This window comes from Artibeus jamaicensis, unplaced genomic scaffold (genome assembly GCF_021234435.1).
Source record: "Artibeus jamaicensis isolate MK-2021 breed Jamaican fruit bat unplaced genomic scaffold, CSHL_Jam_final contig_1028, whole genome shotgun sequence".
Taxonomy (NCBI): Eukaryota; Metazoa; Chordata; class Mammalia; order Chiroptera; family Phyllostomidae; genus Artibeus; species Artibeus jamaicensis.
In genome coordinates this window covers 4,373,284-4,393,823 of record NW_026521201.1, presented here as the reverse complement: position 1 = coordinate 4,393,823, position 20,540 = coordinate 4,373,284, and the positions used below count along the sequence as shown (strand labels likewise).

Sequence of the window (20,540 nt, the reverse complement as noted above, 5' to 3'; positions counted from 1 at the left end):
CAAATTATAAGGCATACATTCTGAATTTGTTCTATGATAATGTAAAATGCAAAATTTTCATCAAGAGATCAAAGTTTTAATGAAAAATAAAAGTGCGAGCATTTTGATTTAAAATTGACCATGACATTTCAACTGTGCCATCTCATAGAGAGAACTACCATGTCTGCATCCAAGAAATGTGAGTCCCTCCCAGACATTTCTGTCTCATTATGCCAAGAGGGACATGTGTGACTTCATGGAAAATTAACACACTTACCCAGGAGGCCACCCTGCATTTTTATTATTTTCAAAAAAGCATATGCCATGGTCTTGCCCATACAAGAAAGAGCAACCAGACCCTGAGCCTCAGGACATTCCTGGCCACTCCCGGCTCAGGTTCTGTCTGCCATGGGGCCACAGTCCTTGTCTTTCCCCAGGGGAAGGGGGCACTGGGCATTTACCTGAAAACGTATGTCCCTTTCATCCCGGAGGTGCTTGTTCCTTTCCCTGCAAGGAAAAGGAGAATCTATTCAAACATGGAGTTTGGGATAGGTAGAGCCAATAGCAGCCAGTTTGCCATTTGGGTGGGTACAGAGGAAGGCTTGGTGTGTAAGGCCTAGGGAGTATGTGGAACCCTTTTCCTTAGTGATTATGGTTCATGCAGAGGGCAGTCTGTGTATACATCAGCTCAGAGGAAGGGGGACAGAGAGAATGGGCTAGTGGCACCTGTAGCCCTTCACATCAAGAACTGGTCTATACTGTCACCAAAAGAGCGTTCCCCAGAGGGTGACCAGGAGCTCCAGCTGCACCTGTAAGTTGCTCAGGTGCCTGCATGCCCTCTCTGAACCATTAATTTATGCCCACACCCACTCAACTAGTATGTTCTGGACACCCACTACATGCCAGGCACTGTTGTAGCTGTCAAAGTTATATCCATGAACAAAGGAAAAAGCTCCTTCCCTCAGAGAATTTGTACTTTAGTGCAGACATAATTGCTGCTGAGAAAAATAAAGGGGGAAAATGAAATAAAGCATGCCAAAGGGTGGAGTAGTGCTTCAGCAGAGTGGTCAGGGGAGCCTCACAGAGAACGCAGCATCTGAGCAGAGATTGAAAGGTGGGGAGAGGAGCTATGCAGGCAGAATGGCCGAACCCAGGGCTGGGGTACACTTGGTGTGTATGAGGAACAGCAGGAAGAGCAACAGAGTGCTTGAACAGAAAGCAGTAGGCAACAAGGTCCAAGAAAAGATGGGGTGGAGGGGACCATTCATAGCTTGTGGGCCATCTTAAGAACTTCGATTTTAACTCCAAATGAGAGATGAGGCCATGGTGGGGGCACAGGGTGTGAGGTGGTAGAGAAGCATCCTGATCTGACTCAGGTTTTCAAAGAAGCCCTGTAGGTGGTGTGCTAAGAATGGATTGCTGGGGACAAGGGTGAGGCCTTGAGAACTGGCCAATATTTTAAGCACCATGTTGGTCATTGGCTCTACTTTCCAATGTGGAATGTGGTAGAAAAAGCCTGACTAGTGGGGGAGAGTGTAAGGAAAGGAAATGGAGACAATAACTATAAGTGCAAATAATTCTTTTGAAAGTTTTGTTGAAAGTGATTAAAGAAATGGAAAGTAGCTGGATAGGGAGGGGAGGATAAGAGATACCATGTAAGAAATACTGTAATACATTTATAGGTCTCTCCAAAGGGAGGGTGCAGCCGTGGTCAGACCGTCATCATTATAACATGGCCATTCCCTGGGCACGGACTGTGGGCAGGCACTCTACTAAGTGTGCTGCTCATCACAGGCATAGAACAAAAACAATCTGGAATAGCAACCTCAATTTGCCAGTCTGCAGAATGTGCAGAACATTCAGAACATGTCGTAGTTGTTCCGTACCAGCCATGCGCATCTGACGAGCAGCCAGGCACACAGCCAGGGCCTTCAGAACAAGTCTGGAGGGAGGAGGAAGGTATTATCTCGTAAACTCTGAGAACAGCAAAGGGAGCTTCACATGCCAGAAGGACCCTCCCTCTGTGCAAGCAGTGATGTTCACAGCCTTGCACCTGGGTGAGTGCTCAGGGAGCCCTGGAGTCCCATCTTCATCAGAGAGTTTGCTGTTGTGCTTTGTGTAGTCATCTCTATGCAGAAGCTTCAGTATTTAAGGAATGTTAGACTCTTTACTTGTGTGGACTTCCACTCACATCACTTCCCTGTTGTGATTGCTACTTAACACCTATCATCTAATTCTCAGAAGAGGCCTGAGAGGTGGGCAGAAGATTAAGACTACAACTGATTAAGTCAAATGTCCAAGGTCACACAAGTAATGAGGGCAGTGCAGTGTCTTGAGCCAGATCCAGCTGCAAAGTGTATGTTCCTGACTCAGTGCCCTGAAATCACTTCCATTTGCCCCATTTCCCTCAGGAGGCCAGCCCCCTTGTCAACCAGTCACGTCCCAGCCATTGTCCTGATTCTACCACCACATCCCACTCCCAACTTTCTCTCCTCAATTTCTGTTTCCCTATTGTCCTGGGTCACCAGCTGATGACCTCTCTGTGGAGGAAAAAAATCTGCTCTGAGTCCTCCCCTTCCACATCTTGGCCTTCCCTGGCCCACAGAGTTTATGCTTGCTAACCACATAGTAGCTCCAGGCATGTGATTCTGCCAAATGCTGGGCTCCACTAAAAAGACCTAAGCAGCTGTAGAGTGTTGCCTAGTCATTCCCCTCTGTTCATTTGTGTTGAATCTGCCCTTTTCTTTTTTTAAGTACAATAGAAAAAAGGTGAAAAAAAGCAAACAAAACCTTGTCCTTGGACATCTTCTTCTCTGCCTTTCACTAAAGCCTTCCTAAGAATCAACATCTTCTTGCAAGTGGAGGAGAACTTGGCCACCTGAGTACCCCTTTCATCTCCCCAGCCTTTGGAGGCCTGTTTGCGGTGAGTGCGGTGAGTCTGAAATGCATTCAGTTTGAAGCACTTTTCAATTTGGTAGCATCATGGATGTCTGATACAGTGACCTTACCTTGTGTTCAAGTAAAAAAACAAAACCTTCATAACTTAACCGTTTCAAAACCACCTGCCCTTTATAACTGAGAACCCAAAGTCCTGCTTCATCACCTTTCCCCAGGAGGTGTTGGCAGGTAAAAGGTACAGCTGCTTAGAAACCTCACTTGCAAAACTGAAACGCCATCTTTCCCCACACGGGTTTGGTGGGTTTGTTGTTTTGGCACATTCCAGACCAATGACCTCTGAATTTATAATGAGTTTCAGCAGGCTAAGGAAACTACTTTCTTGATGCTCTGTTTTGACTCATTTTCAGGCAGACCTTGGAGATTGCAGACCACGGCAATAAAGCAAACATCGCTATAAAGCAAGTCACATGAATTTTTTGGTTTCCCAGTACTTATAAAAGTAATGTTTGCCCTACACTGTAGTCTATTATGTGTGTAATAGCATGATATCTAAAAAAAAGTACAAACCTTAATTTAAAAATTTTTTTCTTGCTAAAAAATACCACAAAACATCTGAGCCTTTGTAAAAAATGAGGCTAATAGACTTACTGAAGCAGGGTTGCCACATACCTTCAATTTGTAAAAAAAAAAAAAAAAAGAAGAAGAAGCAAGAAAGAAAAAGAAAAAGCAGTATCTACAAAGCACATTTAAGTGAAGCACGGTTGAACGAGGCATGCCTGTACTCTCATCCAACCAGCACTAATGGTAGGGCAGGGTAAAGAGAATCAGCTGGATGTGGGTCTCAATTCTGGCTCCTCCAGTAAGTAGCTGTGTCGCTTTTGGTAAATTATCTCATTTCTCTGATATCAACTTCCTCATCAGTTAACTCCTGTATTAACAACTGCCCTACTTTCCTAAGTTTTGTTGAAGATGAAAGGGTACTCTAGCCATTTGAACAATATGTTAAGGACAAGGAAATGAGGGTGCTGTCTCAATAGCTATGTTTTTCCAACATGGAAGACTCAGCTTGGCCCCTCTGCCTGAGGTGTCTGGAACATGCTTTCAGAGTGCATCCAGTGCTGACCCACCTGAGGAAATCCAGCTGCTTCAGGAGCCCCGACTTCTCCCGCTGCAGACTCTCTGTCACACGGTACACTTCCCTGAGCAGGAGGCAAACAGCAGTGATGAGTGACTATTCTGGGGTGTTAGCTATAGGGTATGAGGCACCGTGCTGAGGTTGGATGCCCAGGATCCCTTACACAACCAGCAGGCAGTGCCCTGCGCTGGGGATAGAGGGGTTAGAGGAATATGTCCTTCTTTGGAGAGTACCTGCCACATTCAAATGCTCACAACCATGACCTCAGTCATCACAGACACTGCATTTGGAAGGTAAAATAATCCCCAGCTTACAGACACAGCCGAAGAAGTTGGTCAGCTCTCCCAGCTCACACAAACAATCTGGCATCCTAATCAACACCTGCTAGCCCCAAACCTGCTCATTCCATAGCCACCCACATGCCACCTGCAAACGCAATTCTTTGACAACTGTACTGTTCTCTGAGGCTCCAAATGGCCCTGCAACCCATAGTTCAGGGAATTAGAATCAAAACTCTTCTCCAGTCCAGACTTGGAGGAGAGTCTGGACTGAGAACAGAGTTCTGAGAACAGAACTGGTATTCTTTTTCCCTAGATGCTTGTTTAGTTCATTTCCAGGAGCTCTCAAAGAATCATTTTCCTGCTTCACCTTCCCCCAACTCTCAAATCTGTTCCCAAATATCTGGAATTCCACAAGTGGTCACTCATTTCTTTGACTTAAGATTTCTTATCTCTAGCTATAAAGCAGGGATTTAATGCATCCTTTGTAACCAGTCATTTATATCACAGTGTAAACACGTCAATCATATCAGGAGTTTGAGGAAGGGAGAGAAAAGCTGAGAGTTACATGGGGCAGCCAGAGAGCAACTTAGCAAGGTAGGGGCATGTGTTCAGTTTGTTTGTATCTATATCCACACTGCAGGGCCTGGTATGCAGGCAGAGGTCACGAGTAGCAGCAGGAAGAAAGGCGGGCTGGGGAGGGAAGATGGAAGGAAGGATGGAGGGAAGGGGGGAGGGAGGGAGGGAGGGAGGGAATGGGTAAGTTGGAGAGGTATTCAACAGCACTCAGAAAAAAAGGGAAAAAGGCAGAATTGGGTGATATTGTAAAATAAACTTTGATTAATTCCACAATTTTACCTCCATCCTTTCCTTTGTGCTCTGCACCGTGGTCCATGCAAGGGATCCAAAGTTCTACATTTCTAAATCACAGCAAAGCCTTTAGTGTAAGGGACATCTTTTGGCCTGATAAATTTGTCACTTTCTGTGAGGGCACCTGGATGGTGCACACACCAGGCTAGACAAGGACAGTCACCCCTCTGCCACCCTGTCAATGCCATTATTGAGCTGGTGAAAATAGAATCAGCTTGCTGGGTCCATAAGACTTATTTCTGAAGAGGTATCTGTGGTGGGATTTTTCTCATTTATACAATAATTACAAAGTCAATTTATGGCAATAAAAGACTGAATAAAATTTTAAGTTCACCTCAGACAATCCTAATTAAGCAACAAAACTTCTCTGGCTCCTGCAGAGCTGCAAATTCCTAACATTTTATTACCAATTATATTTAATTTCATCTTGAGGGAAAACAATGTACTTCACATTATCCAAACTGGGTCCCCAAGCCCCTGTCTGGGATTCTGCTCTGATTAGCAGAGTTAGAGCTGCTCTCAGATGCCTCTGTGCCCGGGGAGCCAAGCTTGCCTGCTCCCTCTTTGTGCGGCCCCCAAGCCCAGTCCTGCTTCTCTCTGGGGGCAGCAGGGAGCACACAGATTTGCCCCCTGCTAAGGAAAACCACTCATTGAAGATCTCTGGTTGGTACTCACCAGAGATGATGGGTACTCACAGGGTGTTTGACTGAGGAGCCCATTCCTAAATAACGAGGTGTTCCAGGTCTCCTCTGGCCCTGTTTTCACAGAAACCAGCTGATCCTTGGAGCTATATGAACACACACATACACATATACACAAACACCCATATATTATATTACATGTTGATACAAATACATGTCTGTCTGTTTGTCAAGTAAACATACATCCAGTTGGATGGATATAGATAGATGGGTATACAGCTGACCCTTGAACAATCCCCCCCCCTGCAGTTGAAAATCCATATAACTGAAGCTGAGTCTCCACTCATACAGATGTCCACAAACCAGGGATAGAAAACACAGCTGACCCTTGGCCAATGTGGGTTTGAACTGCTTGGACCCACTTATATGAGCTAAGTGGACCCACGCAGTGCAAACTCTCATTGTTCAAGAGCGAACTGTATATGTATACAAATAGATACACATACTCAGGTTGTTTTGTGTTAACAAAAAGGAAAGCTTTTCTGGGGAATAATGGTGCTTGGATATTTGACTAAATGATCTTGAAAGTCCTTCCAACCTAGACATTCTAAAAGTTTATATTGGTAATATGTGAACTAAAAGGAAGAGAACTTGCCATTTTTCATCGCAGTGGTTGGGTGAGAGGTTTATGGTTGCCTTTAGGGAGCTGCTGTTGGTTTTGCTTTTAGGGGATGGATGAGCTGTGGGGCATGCTCCAAAAGGTATTGCCCAGTGAAAAACGCAGGCAAATGCAGAGTAATGTGCTACCATTTTGTAAATGAAAATTGTGTGTGTGTGTGCTTGCACTTGCATTTGCATATACATAGAATACTCTGGAAGGATCCACCAGAACCTGGGACTGGTGGCCTTGGGGTGGCTGGAGGCCAGGTGTGATGGGGCAGGGCTGGGGGAAAACTTCTTTGTAAGTATATATCCTTTTGTGTACATCTATTTGAATTTTGTGCCTTGTTATAAACTACCCCAAATAAAACTTAATTAACAAAACAGACAGAAAGGTGCTGCTTTTTAGCTGACCTTCATCTTTATAATGTCTTTCCTGCTCGATTGTTCTTTATTGTATTTTAAAATCTAATTCTCCTTTCTTGAGCAACTTCAGAGATTGGGAAAATGAATTGGTCCATTCAAAATTCTAGCTGCTAAGTGACTAAGTCCATTTATCTCTGAATCTTACTTACCCTTTCCCCTCCCACCTGCTCCAAAGTGGCATTGGCCCCAAGACACTGTCAGGAGAAGCAGAGGACATCAGAACTAGGCTCTGTCCCGTTTTCTGACTTTAACTAGCTGTGTCGCTTTGGGTCAGTCACTATACCTCTCTGAGTCTGTTTCCCCATTTATAAAATGAGAGATGAATTAGAGTATTAAGGTCCTATCAGTACTGTGGGTCTGGGGCTTAGTTCTACAGAGAAGAAGCTAAGGGTCTCACTCCCTTCTCTCCTGACTTCCCTGGACAGGACAGGGTATGCTCTCCTGGGCTCCACATGCTTTCTGACTGTACAGGACATTGCCAGCTTCTCTGAAACAAGCAGTGAAGTTTCTGGAATCATCTATCTCTTCCTCCTAACCCTCTTTCTTTCTTTTTAAATTCCCAACCTCTGGAGATTGTATCTCTGGCTTGGTTAATTAAGATAAGTCTTCGGGAAGGTTTTAATCCTCATGTTGTGATTTGTTACTCTATGCTGGATGCTCATTTCCATTTGCTGTTCTAATGCGTGTGCCTTCAGATGTTTGTTGCTCTTAGAATTTGATTGAATTTTAAGAGCCCTAAGCTTTAATTACGTTGATAAAGTTAAATGTCTGTGCCTTGTTGGACCTGTTCTCAATGAGGAGAAACTGATTTTGCTTATTTACAATGAAATATACTGTCCCTCCACTGCTCATCCAAGAATTGGAATGGAGGGGTTTTGTTTTACGTCAGCTACTTGGGAATATATATATATATTTAACTGGAAATATCTTACTAGTCTAAAACTTTAAATCCAAATACATCCCAGGCAATCAGTCCCGCATAGTACAAGACATCACACATGAGCCAGAAAGCAGGACATTTGATTTAGGCCAATGGACCAAGATTTTGCCAACAGTCAGAGAGACCAAGGACTTCACTTTTGAAAAGGAGAGAGAATATATGTATGACACCAAGCATTGGTAAGTAATGCTGACCTTTCCTCTGAAATCAGACTTTTCATCTTACCCAGCACAGGACCAGGCACACAAAAACATTTTTCAGAATGCATGGATGAATAAATGCATGAGTGTGTTAACAAACAAGTGAGTGAATGATGGTCAGTCCATGCCTATATAGTTTCTAGCTAGCTCAGTACTCCCTAGGAGTAGTCAGGAAGATGTATCCAGCACTAAGCATCACAGCTACTGAAAACTTCCAAACCTCAGTTTTCTCATCTATAAATCAAAGTTGATCATAAGAGGCCCTGCCACATCAGGATTCTGTAAAAGTCATATGAGATAATATATTGAATTATTGACATAAGTGAGGTATATTAAATGTCCAGCACAGTACCTGGAACAGAGTAATTTTCAATAAATATTTGCTAAACAATAAACACATAAATATATGGAGAAATTAATGAATAAATAAATGAGTGAGATTCCTCTCCCTAGGTCTTGGAGTATATTTGGTTTGAAAACCTAACACTCTTACAACAAGATAAATGCTAATGTTCCTCAGCAACTTCTCTAGTTTAACATACAGACCTTCACCTTGATTCTTCTCAGGAATACCTCTGCCTCACAAGCTGACCCCCATGGCTGGGCACCAAAAGCAGTTTACTAGCAAACCCGGCCCTGTGAGATGTGGGGTTCCCCCCATGGGGCCCAGAGAACTGGAGTGAAGACTCCAGGGCATAGTCACATGCCCCATCTAGTTATATGTCTGCCTCAGAAGTTTTTGGGCATCACTCTTACCCACTTTGTTCCCCCAGGTCTCTAAATTACAACAGTCATGTTCTGTCTGTCCACTCATTCAACATTTTCTCACAGGCTGCAACATATTTGTTGGTTGGATAATACGTCTTTCTGATCACATAATAAATTTTCCGAGAACAGAGCTGGATATTTCTTATTATCCTAGGTTATGCTCAACACAGTACCAGTCTGCTTAATGGTCTCAGAATCCTATATGAGATCTCAGGGAGCAAGGAGCCCAATTCCCATTTTATAGGCAAGAGGTCAGGGTCTCTGTGAAAGAGGGGAGAAAGCACGCTCACCACAAGGAGGGAGCTAGAGAGCAGAGAGAAGTACAGAAGACCAGACTCACATCTCCTTCTCCTGCTGGAGCTTGCAGGCCTCTTGCTGGAGGCTCTCCAGCTGCTGCTGGGCACGCTGCAGCTCCCGGGAGGTCCGCCCCAGCTCCTGGGCCAGCTCCTGGTTGGTCAGTTTCAGCTTGGCATTCTCGGCCTTGGTTTCATGCTTGTCATTATGCAGGGCTGTGCATCGACCTTCCAGCTGGAAAGAAATGGGGACAGAGAGGCATGGTGAGCAAGCACCATTGTCAGGCTGTCCTGCCTGGCCTCACCCAGCTTTCTCTACTTGGTGGGTAGGGATCATCACTGTCCTCCTTGCTGTCCCCAAGCCTCCATATGCATTGTTCTAGTCTTTCATTTGCATGTGTACACTTCAAGAGACAGGAGGAGCTTCCAGTGCACATCTATCTCATCTCCCCACTGTCTCCACAGGGCTACTAGGAGGGGAAATTCCATATCCATATGCATCTCTCATCTTAATGATGATGATAATAATCATCATCATCTCATCAATGGTCTCAACAATAATCTCAACAATGGTCATCTCTTCAATGGCCTGGAGATCTACTGTAAATCCTTCCTGTTGTCCTTTAAGCCAATTTCTTCTCCTTGGCCATCAATGGAATGGAGAACAGCTAAGGGGCATCCTTTTAAAAACTTCCTTCTAATTTTGAATATTGAGAATAAATCCATCTATTACCTTTCCTTCTCTCAGCTGCATAAATTCAATTCCTTTAATCTACAGAAGCCTTGTATGGTAGCCAGAAATGCTGAAGATTCATAAGTAATAGCTATAACAGGTCAAACCAATGTATCCCCTTTCTCATGTTCCCAAAGCAACTGAAAACCTGCATGTGTATAACTGCAGCTTTTCTTGGCTGGTTAATATGCTTTACGGAGCTTCCAACCTTCTCACTAGAGGAAGCATCAAACCAAAGCAAATTTATTATAATAAATTTACTTTAATGAATGTGGCCAGTGAGGGGAGGAGGAAGAAACAATGAGGAATTTTGTGTGATTCTCAAGAGGCTCCTGTGTAATCTGGTAAGCATTCAGTAATTAAATTGAGTGGCAATCATTCATGTGAGGGATAAATCTCATTGGTAAGGACTTGATGCATAATAGTGTGGAGGAGGAAGAGTAGGAGAAGCAAAATATGGCTGTAGAAGGGGGATGGGAAGTCACCTGGTAGTTCCTGGAATTGAAATCATCTTGTTGCAGAAGAAAGAAACCAAAATCCATAGATTGGGTAGCAGCAGGAGGGAAGCAGTCTTCATCTTTAGCATGAGGTGCCTTCAAGCTTATTTTAATGTGTTGCTTAAAATAGCCCTCTTTATTCAAACAGAAGCAATGTGTCTGGGCATGTCCAGGGCTGGATTCCTTCCAGCAGAAGGAAAAACAGGAGGCCAAGTGGCATTCTGTCCTCTCTTCCACAAGCCCTTGCTTCGGAGAGGATGCTATGAGCCTGAGGTTTGCTAAGGTAATGAATCTTCCTAAGGTCATTAGACAGGTGTTCCCAGACATAGTGGATGGACACTGCCCTGCACAAGGCATCACCCAGCATGCCTGCTGGGGGCTCAGGTGCATCAGAGGAGTGTGTGGTGCCTGCACCCACCCTATGGAATGATGGAACAGTCACAAAGGAGGTGATAAACCTCATATGGGGGATAATGGGGAAGGAAAATTTGACCCCTGAAGAGCCCCTTCCAGCTGGAGGAATCCATGACCATCCTGGTGGGAAGACTTTACTGTCTGCAGCATCCCCCAAAGTGCCAGTGACTGTGTACTTTGTACCTTAGCATTCCCCTCTTCTCTTGTACAGCATGCAGAAAACAAGTGAACATTTTGGCATTTGGGTGGCTTCTGGGAACAATTATATGACCATGCCTGCCAATACGTTAAGGGAGAATTCCTAGCAACTTCTCAAGTTAAATACCTGGCTGTGGAGAAGTAAAGGCTTTATCCTGGAACCATTCGTGATTTCAAATGCTACCTTTATACAATGAAATGCTTATTCTCAGACTGAAAAGAGACATCCTTTTAAAAAATATATTTTATTTATTTTTAGAAAGAGGGGAAGGGAAGGAGAAAGAGAGGGATAGAAACATCAATGTGTGGTTGCCTCTCATGTGCCCCCTACTGGGGACCTGGCCTGCAACCCAGGCACATGCCCTAGACTGGGAATTGAATCAGCAACCCTCTGATTCGCAGGCCTGCACTCAATTCACTGAGCTTTGCCAGCCAGGGCTGAAAAGAGACATCCTTAAATGAATGGCAGAGACAGTGGGCACAAGCCACAGCAGAGGATGCTGGGAGACTAGGCAGGTGGGGGCACAGACAAGACCTACCCATTTCTGCTTCTGAACGAGCTGCTCCAGCTCCTGCTCCTTAGACAACAGCTTCTGTTCCAGCTCCTGACTGCGGGCCTGAAACCTCTCTGTGTCCTGCCAAGCCAGACAAGGGGACATGTGAGGCCATGTACTTAAAAGCACCTGGGATGGTGATTTTTTTCCCACCTTAAACCTACTCAACAGCAGGTCTCACCGATACTTTTGGACTTTGGGGCCCTCTCCGAAACATTCCAGGGCCCCAGTGACCTGCCAGCTGGTTGGTGAGGCCTGATGAGACGGAGATCACAAGTGCTCAGTGTGGCTTAACTGGGACCATGCACCACTCCCCCCAAAAAGAGGCAGTATCTGTAAGGGGGTACAGAACTGGTAGAAGAGAATGGGGGCCTGAGGTGAAATCTTAGGCTCAGTCTCCTTATCTGAAAATTGGAGGGTGAATCATCCTCCCAACTTGGATATTCTTATTCTGTTCCATGTTGGGCTCTGTCATTTAATCCCACAAATGGCCCTCACTCTGGAAACACAGGGTATCACTTCTTGTGAGTGTAGATCCTTCCTGTTTCCCCGCCTGTCTGAGGTTTTCCAGGCCTTCTAATGTATCTGCCCCAGTGCTCCATAGCCCCTTCCCTTCTACCCCAGATCTGAGCCTCCCCACTCAGGGAGGCCCTGATGATGCACGTGCCAGGGGACCTGGTTGTGGAATTAAAGAGCAACGTGGGGAGGTTGTCAGGATGCCTGACACTCTCAACAGAGCCTGGTATAGTGTAAGGGCCCTGAGCTGGGTGTCAGGAGACCTGAGTTCCAGGCCTGGCCTTGCGCACCTAATTTGCTTCATTCTTCTAGATCATAGCATTTTTGTTCATAGAATAAAAAACAAAAATATCCATGCCACATGTAGCGCTCTACTGGCTTGAAGGCAGAATAGGTGCAAACCATGCAGGAAGAGAAGAAACCATGATCACTTTCATGTAGCTCACTGCAGGAGCCTCAGGTTCCCTGCTACAGGGAACGACACCTTCCCAAGGAGGACAGCCCTGGGGGGACACAGAGTAGTTGGCTGTCTGCAACCTGGAACAGGGCTCTCACCAGAATCTGAGAGTGCTGGCACCCAGATCTTAGACTTCTAGCCTCCAGAATGGTGAGAAATACATGTTTGTTGTTTGTAAGCCAACAAGTTTATGGCACTTTTGTAATAGCAGTCCAAACTGACTAAGACAGGAGGCCACTGTTTAAGATCAAAGACTTTTTTGCTGAAAACCCACCAAGTAGATAATCCAAAAATGGATAATAGAGTTTTCTGTAGTTTTGTTTTATGAATATGTTTTATGAACATGGATATGCTTATCTTGGCTTGGAAAAGTTGGTGCTTTTACCAGTTCTGACCTCCCAAGACAAATAGCAGGGCTTGGTAAGAGGCTAAGAGCCAGACTAGAAATAGAAAATGTGAGTTTTAAATTCTTCCTATGGTATTTGAGAAAGGCAGAATTTGATTTGTCTTGGGAATTAAAATATCTAGGTGTCTAAGGGGAAAGGGTAGGATGTACAGGCTCTAAGGATGGTCCCCTCAGGGGAGCTGTTGGTCACAGACTGGAATGGGTGGATGCATTTGGGTGGGCCTGCCACCTGAGTCTAGAGACCAGTCAATGTCAGACCCGGTCTTCAGGCTGCTTCAACTGGTAAAGCATGCATCTTCATCCTTTTATTCATTTATTTGTTCACTTGTTCATTCACTGATTCAACAAACAGTTGTTGAGCATATACTATGTTCCAGCCATGGTCAAGGTACTGAGGATACATTAGTAAGTAAAAGTTAAAGATCCCTGCTCTTGTGAAGTTTACATGCTAGTAGGAGACAGACCATAATCAATAAAAATGAGTAAGTAAATTATATGCCACGTTTGAAGGTGACAAATGCCTTGAAATAAATAAATCAAACAGAGAAAGAAGGAATCAACAGCGCCATGGGTGAGGCACTGCCACCCTAACTTGGGGAAGGCCGTCAGTAGGCAAGATTGACCTGGCCCGCCAAGCCAAGCCCTAGGAGGGGACTCTTACTTTCAGAAGAAACCGTTCCTTCTCACTTTTGATTTGCTGTTCCATCTCCTCATATAGATGCTGGATTTCTTCATCATAAGTAGCAATTTTCCTGCAAAGATGGCAAAAGGAGAGTCTGTGAGGTCTACACTGAAATTACCTTATCCCACAGAAGCAAGTCCTGGGACCTGGGCACTGGAACCTCACCTGGAGCTGTGGGTGTTGGGGGGACACTGTGCAGGTCAGGTCAGCCAGAGCTGCAGGATAGGTTCCTCAGGATCCACTGACCACAGTACAATGGCCAGCAGGACCCCCTCCTCCTCCTGTTTCTGGGCCATCACTCCTAGCCATGCACATTCTCCCCCATGAAGCCTCCCTGGCTCCATCTTCCTTTACTCTGCTTTATTTCAACACCAAGGCACCAGCTTCTGCTATTCTCACCCTTCCTCCTGCCCACTGAACCCACTGCTGGTAGACAGTATAAAGTTGTGTAGACTTCTTTCCTATTTGGTTTCTTGTTCTACCTCATTCTCACTTTGGATGCATTCTCTCTACCTGGCTACATCAGTACTGTCTGAACTGTCTTACATCAGAGGGCTTTCCTAAAATTGTGCCCTGAAGTTTGTATGATACACATTTCTCATGAGATCTGAAAGGACTGTATGGCCATGACAGCCACCACCACTGCACCCCCTGCAAAGGGAGGGGCCGCATATGTCCAAGTGCTCATGCCCTCTGGGCCTGGGGCCACAGGCAGATGTGAGGCGGGTACAGGCTAGAGTTACAACAAGGTGACTGTATCCCCACTCTCAGCATCCTCTCTCTACTCAGAAGAGCCTCACATAATAGGAAGCACATGGGTACTGGGCTCCTACACAGAGATGAAGACAAAGTGGCTGTGGGGACAAGGTTTGTAGGTCACCCTGGGGTTGGTCCTCCTTCTCTCCTAGTAATACCCTCCACCCCTTGCCCCATTCAAACAGGACTGACCAAGTATTAACATTTGAACTGAGCACTAACATTCCCAGGGGACTGCATTTTTATACCTGTTATCTGACCTACAGTGAAAGGCCCAATCTCTGCCCTCTTTCTGTCTTATTAAGGAATCTTCAGGCTACAGTGAACAGGCTGAGATCATGGTTCTTAATATCTGTTTTGAGCACGTAACACACACATCCTTCAAATTTTGGCACTTGTTGTAAACTCAAATGATGGTAAGCTCCTCTGCCCTTGATTCAAGTAAGGAGACTTTATAATTGAAGAAAATGTCCTGGTGCTCAGTTCTAAGAGGTACTGGAGTGATTTCTGAAGAAAACATCTGAAGAATACATAAAAACATAATGTATTTATTACCCTGAGCCTTCCATCATTTTACCCCTATCTCTCTAGGTCCACTTGGGACTATAATCCAGTGCCAGCTGTCTCTGCAGCCCCTTCCTCACTAGCTCCCTGTGGAGGAGCATTCACACTACATGCACAGACTGAGCAATGGCTGAGGAGACACAGTGATTGGCATCTTTCTAACCCTACAGAAACCACAAAGCTGACCCAGAGAAAGGAGTTGGTGTAAGTCTCCACAGTCAAGGTCACTTAGATCAGAGCACCAGCCTCTGCATTCCCTTTCTTAGCTATACCTGCAAAACCAGAAACCTGACTTTGAGTGAGTATGGCAGTGGCCCCAGTATGTACTCAGCAAAATGTGACAGCTCTCCAAGGCTTCCGTGAACTGGGTCCCTGTATTTACCATTGTGTTTGACATCCTGGATTGTTGGGAACTGCCCTGCCTGGTTTTAGAAGCTGTAACCCCCCATTGCTAAGGCTGAATGAGAGACTTTGGGACCATAAGACACTAAAGAGACAAAGCTTATCTCCCTGGCAGAGGCACCACTTCTGCCCCTTTTTCTTCACCCTGCCTGGCCCCCAATGCTTGATTGGTTAGCCAATGACAGGTAAGATTCCTCAAGGGAGGAACAACCTAAGACAGGCATGATCATGGAGACCCCCAGGGAAGGACTTGGGGGGCTACAGCAAAAGGGGGTGATGGACCCTCACCCCTCGGCTTGACATAGCCTGAGTCCTCATTCTGTCTGTAAGAAGTCTCCTAATCTCTTGGCTGCCTTACTTTCCCTGCTTGACTTAAGCCTGAAACAATGACAGAGGGTGGTACAGCCCTGTGATGGAAAGGGCGGGTTCCCTGGGTGATCAGGCCTAAGAAAGAATACATAAAATCCTGTGAAACCTGCTTTGCTAAGAATGTCCTCAATTAAATGACAAGGGCTGGGCAGGAAATGAATTTGTTTTCCAAGGTTTTATAGCCCGTTAGCTAACAGACCCTGACTCAGAATAAGCCCTAGTAGTTCTTTGTATGTTATCTATTGTTTGATCCTTACTGCCTGACAATGATTAATGAGCTTTACCTGTATTCCTGTGCAAAATGAAACTAATAAAAGCCCATTGAGGAAAAGGTTCTTGGTCCTTCTCCTTTGAGAAATTAGCCACTTTTCCTCCCCAAACAGATCATGTTTTGGTGGACTCTCATCTGTGGCAGACGGGGGGCTCTATGGGCAAAACTCCCCCATGCTGGATATAACAAATATTTTTTTGTATAAGAGTAAGAAATCTATTCTTGGTAAATGACAGATGTTTTGGATTGTTACCTTTGTTCTTACCCAACCCATAACAATTACAAGAAAATCTTAAGAGAGAAATAAGGAGCAAAGTCATCTGCTGTTAAATAGGAACATCTCAGGGATAGAAATGAATACAGTTTGAAAGAACTTTCAGAAAGAAGAATGGTCTTTCTTTGGGTTCCTGGGATTATTAGAAACTCAGATACTAGATGGCAAATGGTGTCAAGGAAAACTTAAGACCACAATTCCATCTACATAAATAAATACTAAAGAATTAATAAGGTGAGATGAGATGAACTAAAAAATTGATTCGGCTCTGTTAAAGCAATACTAATTACAGTCATTCATATAAGCTGTTTACATTTATGCCTAACAACCATGCAAGGCATTAATTCTATACTATCATTAAGTGTATTACATTAACTTTGCTCTAAGCTTTATTTGATTAAATTAATAAACTATATTTTGGGGGCTCACAGATCAGTTTGCTAGTCATAAAGTAATTTTGCAAACTACTAAAAAAACAAAAACAAATGTCAGGAAGGCAGATGTGGCCTCTGAAAGGTCTTCACTGAAAAGGGCTGCTCCACTGCAAAGAAGCTCTGGAAGTCCAGGTGGGCAGTAGTGACCCTGGGCCCAACCAGACTCATACATGGACTCAAGCCTCTGGAACTGCGTCAGAATCAAGCTGGCCTCCTGGGAAACTGCCTAGGCACAAATGACTTTCGAGGATGAGCCTGACTTGTGACCGCCTGGATCAGACACAGGAGATGCCAGCTCAGGAATCAAAGCCCTGAGTGCTGATCCCAGAGCCAGCTCATTTCCTCTATGTGACCTTGGGCAAGTGCTCTGACTATATATCCCAGAGGAGCACCTGCCCACGTTCCTCTCAACACTGTCATGATGAATGACAAGTAAAAAAGAGCACATGGAAAGCATTTGGAACTACAAAGCCCTCTATAAGTGTAGGGTTTATTTATTATGGTAATTATCAATATTATCAGGGGCTGTGGAGGGCATGGATCAGCAGTCCTCCATGGGACGAGGGCCTCAGTTCCCAGGATAAAAGGGCTGCTGGGTTTGAAAAGGGTCAGAAGCAATCTGGAAGATGAAGAATAGAAAGCTTAGTCAATAAAAAACTGCTGACAGACCAACCTGTTAAAGACAAGGCAGCGTGAGAGCAGGAGTCTGTCTGCTGGGACCTGGGGGAGACGCTCTGAAGAGAGCTGTGCACAGGTGTGTGGAGGGTAGCCAGATACACTGTATTCTGTCATCAAAGGAAAAAGGCCACCTATTGTGTCTGCTTATCATATACATTTCATTGCCACCCCTTCTAAAACCACTATTATTGCTTGATGCACACATAGACTTTGAAGTCTTCTCCATGGGGATCTCCCCATCTATTCCAACCCTCACTGATCCCCTTCTCTGAACTCTTAGGACACCATATGTCTTTATTTGACATTTAATTTTAAAGTCCTGAACAACTGTTTCATTTTGGTTTATGCTGTCTCAACTAGGTTATAAATGCCCAGACATTTATACCACCCACAGGTCCTATGCTCAAAATGTTAACGGTTAAGACTTTGGATACTAAACTCAGAAGCCTGTGTACCATCTTGGGGGAATACTAGATTCCAGGGGAATTGAAGAATTTCAGGGTTGGAAGGACTGTCTGATACAATCACCTATTCTTCCAATGCTAAAATCCTAACCACAATAGCCCAACCAAGTATTTACCCAGGCTATTTTAGAATGCCTTCAGTAGTTGGGAACTTGCTGGACCTCTAAGCAACTCTTTCATCTTTGGAATATCCTGGCTCAAAGAAATATGTTTTTCTATGTCTGTTTCCCTTCTCTCCGTAAAACCTTTCACATATTTGAAAAAGCATTAAGATGTCAAGGAGTAGCCTGGGTTCAGGCCATGCCTCTCCGCTTCCTCTAACTATGTCTCACATGAAGTTGTTGTTTTTTGTTTTTTGTGGTTGTTTTTTTTGTAAATCCCCTCATCATTCCCTTTACTCCTCTCAAAATGGGCTCTCATTTAGCTTCCTCAAGTCATAGAGCCCCAAACCCAGTGCCCTGCATATGAAGTCTGATCAGTGCAGATTAGAGCAGGACTATCGCCTCTCTTGTTCTAGATGTGGCATAGCTATTCATGCAACCTGACATCACATGATTTTCTTGGCAGCCACATCATAGCTGGTGAATGATAAACCCATTTGTCAAATAAAAACTCTAAACTTTGTGGCTCTGTGGTTGTTTTTGTTTTTAGATGGTGCTACTGAATCCTATCTCTCCCACTTTGTGCTTCTGCCTTTGGCTTTTTGGACTTTGGCAAAATCTAAAATGTAATTCCGTTAGATTTCATGCTTGTTAGATTCAGTCCATCTTTCCAGCCTGTCACCATCTTAATGAATCCCAACTGGTTGTTTAGTGCACTCAATGAGCTATGTTTTATTGGTATTTTAAATTTTCAATCACAATGTGAGCTAAATAATCTGTAATGTTGGTTTTGATTACTTCAGTTATCTGAGAATAATTTAAAACCATGATTTTAAAAATAATACAAACCACCCTGGCCAGTGTGGTTCAGTTGGTTGGAGCATCATCCCATAACCAAAAGTTGTTGATTCAATTCCTGGTCAGGGCGTATAGCTAGGTTGCGGGTTTGATCCCTGGTCTAGGTGTATAATCCCCACTCCGGGCACATATGGGAGGCAACTCTCTCACACTGATGTTTTTCTCTCTTCCCCTTTCTCTCTAAAAAAGCAATGAAAATTGTCCTCAGGTGAAGATAATTTTTTATTTAAAAAATAAAAATAAATAAAATATACAAACTCGGTGTCCCATTTTTTATTGTATTAAAATAAGACAATATAGTAATAAGGCAGTTGTTTTTTTGAAATCTATTAATCTTTCCTTTGTAACAAAAAATGCTATCAATTTTGTACAAATTCTATGAGAAGAATGTGTATTTTATTGTAGGGTACACACTCTATATTCATCTCTTAAATTAAGCCTGCTGGTTGATGGTTTCAAATACTATATATATTTATTGTACTTTTTGCCTGACTAATGTGCTAGATTTGAGATGTGTGTTAATATGTTCTAAAATTCTTCTTAAATCTTGTTTTTATTAGATTTTCTTTGTTTTTCTAAAAGTTTCTGCCTTTCTTACTTTGCTGGTATGATGTTTGGTGCATAAAGGTTTATATCATTGTACCTTCTACATGGATGAAACTTTATACTACAAAATATTCCCCCTTATCTCCCTTTATTTATGCCAGTGGTAAGACTGTTGAACAAGATAAGGACAACACTCTATTATAGAGTTCTCTGAGCTATTAATTAATAAATGTGGGCATAAATATTAAATCTGTCTTCTATTAGCCATTCCCAACATCTCCCCACTCACTCTAGGGCAGTGTTTAATTATTCCATTGTCTTCTATCTGTGCCTAGTTATTTTGAACTATCAGTGAAGGAGGAGACAGAGAAGAGATAAATGAAAGAAAAAGGAGGGAAAGAGACATGAGTTCTCAGGAGGACAGAGGGACAAATGTGTGAAGGAGTCAGCCAGAGTGAATAGTAGTCATGAGCACTAATATATATCTACTCCTTTCACTATGATGTCTGGGTGGCTCCTTTAGCATATTCTAGGGGTGTCTAGGACATAAGCCCTCTGCTGAAAGCTATGGTTGGCTCAGAGTTCATTAGACCCGGAGTTAAAAGGCATCGTTCAAATCCTGGTTCTGGCATTCATAAGCTTTTTGGCCTTGCACAAATTACATTATTTCAGTAAGCCTGAGGTCATCCATATCTGAAAAATCAGATGGTAATACATAGTTTAGAAAAGGTTTGTAAGGACTAAATAAGAATATGCATGTGGAAATGTCTAATATAAAGGGTAGCAGATAGACTGCACGTAATCAATTCTAATTAAATGAGTTCTCTGATTCTGCAGAGACCTGTGGACCTCATTTTGAAAGCTGCTAATTTATAGTTCCCTCAGATTTCAGCTGAGGAGCAAGTAGAAATTGCAGGCGAATCATGCAACAGTTTGGTGTATGTGGTATGAAGTGCGCAGGAATGGAGAGGCACCTGGCAACAGGAGACATGGGGAAAAACATGAGCTGGGGTGGCTCAGTAGAGAAAATAAATGTGGAAAAAGATCTATATTAATACCAAACTTTTAAAAGTATTGATTAAGCCCTTCATAAAGCAAGAATCTGGGTAAAATGATCTAGACTTATGGAATGGCCTCTGCACATTATGAATGCAGCCCCTACGAACACCAAGTCCAGTGCTAAAGTGGCAGAGGAAAGAAAGAGGCAGGAGCTTCACACCAGAAGGTGGGCCCCACCACACAGTCTTGCTGGGCTCCAGCTGGCAGTGATTCCGGGAC

The 20,540-nt window shown here is 43.9% G+C and overlaps 1 protein-coding gene across 15 annotated transcripts in view; it reads right to left on the bottom strand.

Annotated features, from left to right (window-relative positions):
* The window catches only part of CRACR2A (calcium release activated channel regulator 2A), a 177,906-nt gene that overhangs the window by 68,798 nt on the left and 88,568 nt on the right, over positions 1-20,540 (bottom strand). For all 15 annotated transcript variants that reach the window (XR_008391030.1, XR_008391031.1, XR_008391028.1 and 12 more), the window contains 5 exons: positions 13,525-13,615; positions 11,470-11,565; positions 9,136-9,323; positions 4,005-4,076; positions 441-486 (listed from right to left, as the gene is read on the bottom strand). Coding sequence is in view for 10 of the 15 variants with exons in the window: in XM_053662299.1 (XP_053518274.1) it covers positions 441-486; positions 4,005-4,076; positions 9,136-9,323; positions 11,470-11,565; positions 13,525-13,615 (493 nt within the window). In the remaining 5 variants the exon portion in view is untranslated. The remainder of the gene's footprint in view (positions 1-440; positions 487-4,004; positions 4,077-9,135; positions 9,324-11,469; positions 11,566-13,524; positions 13,616-20,540) is intronic.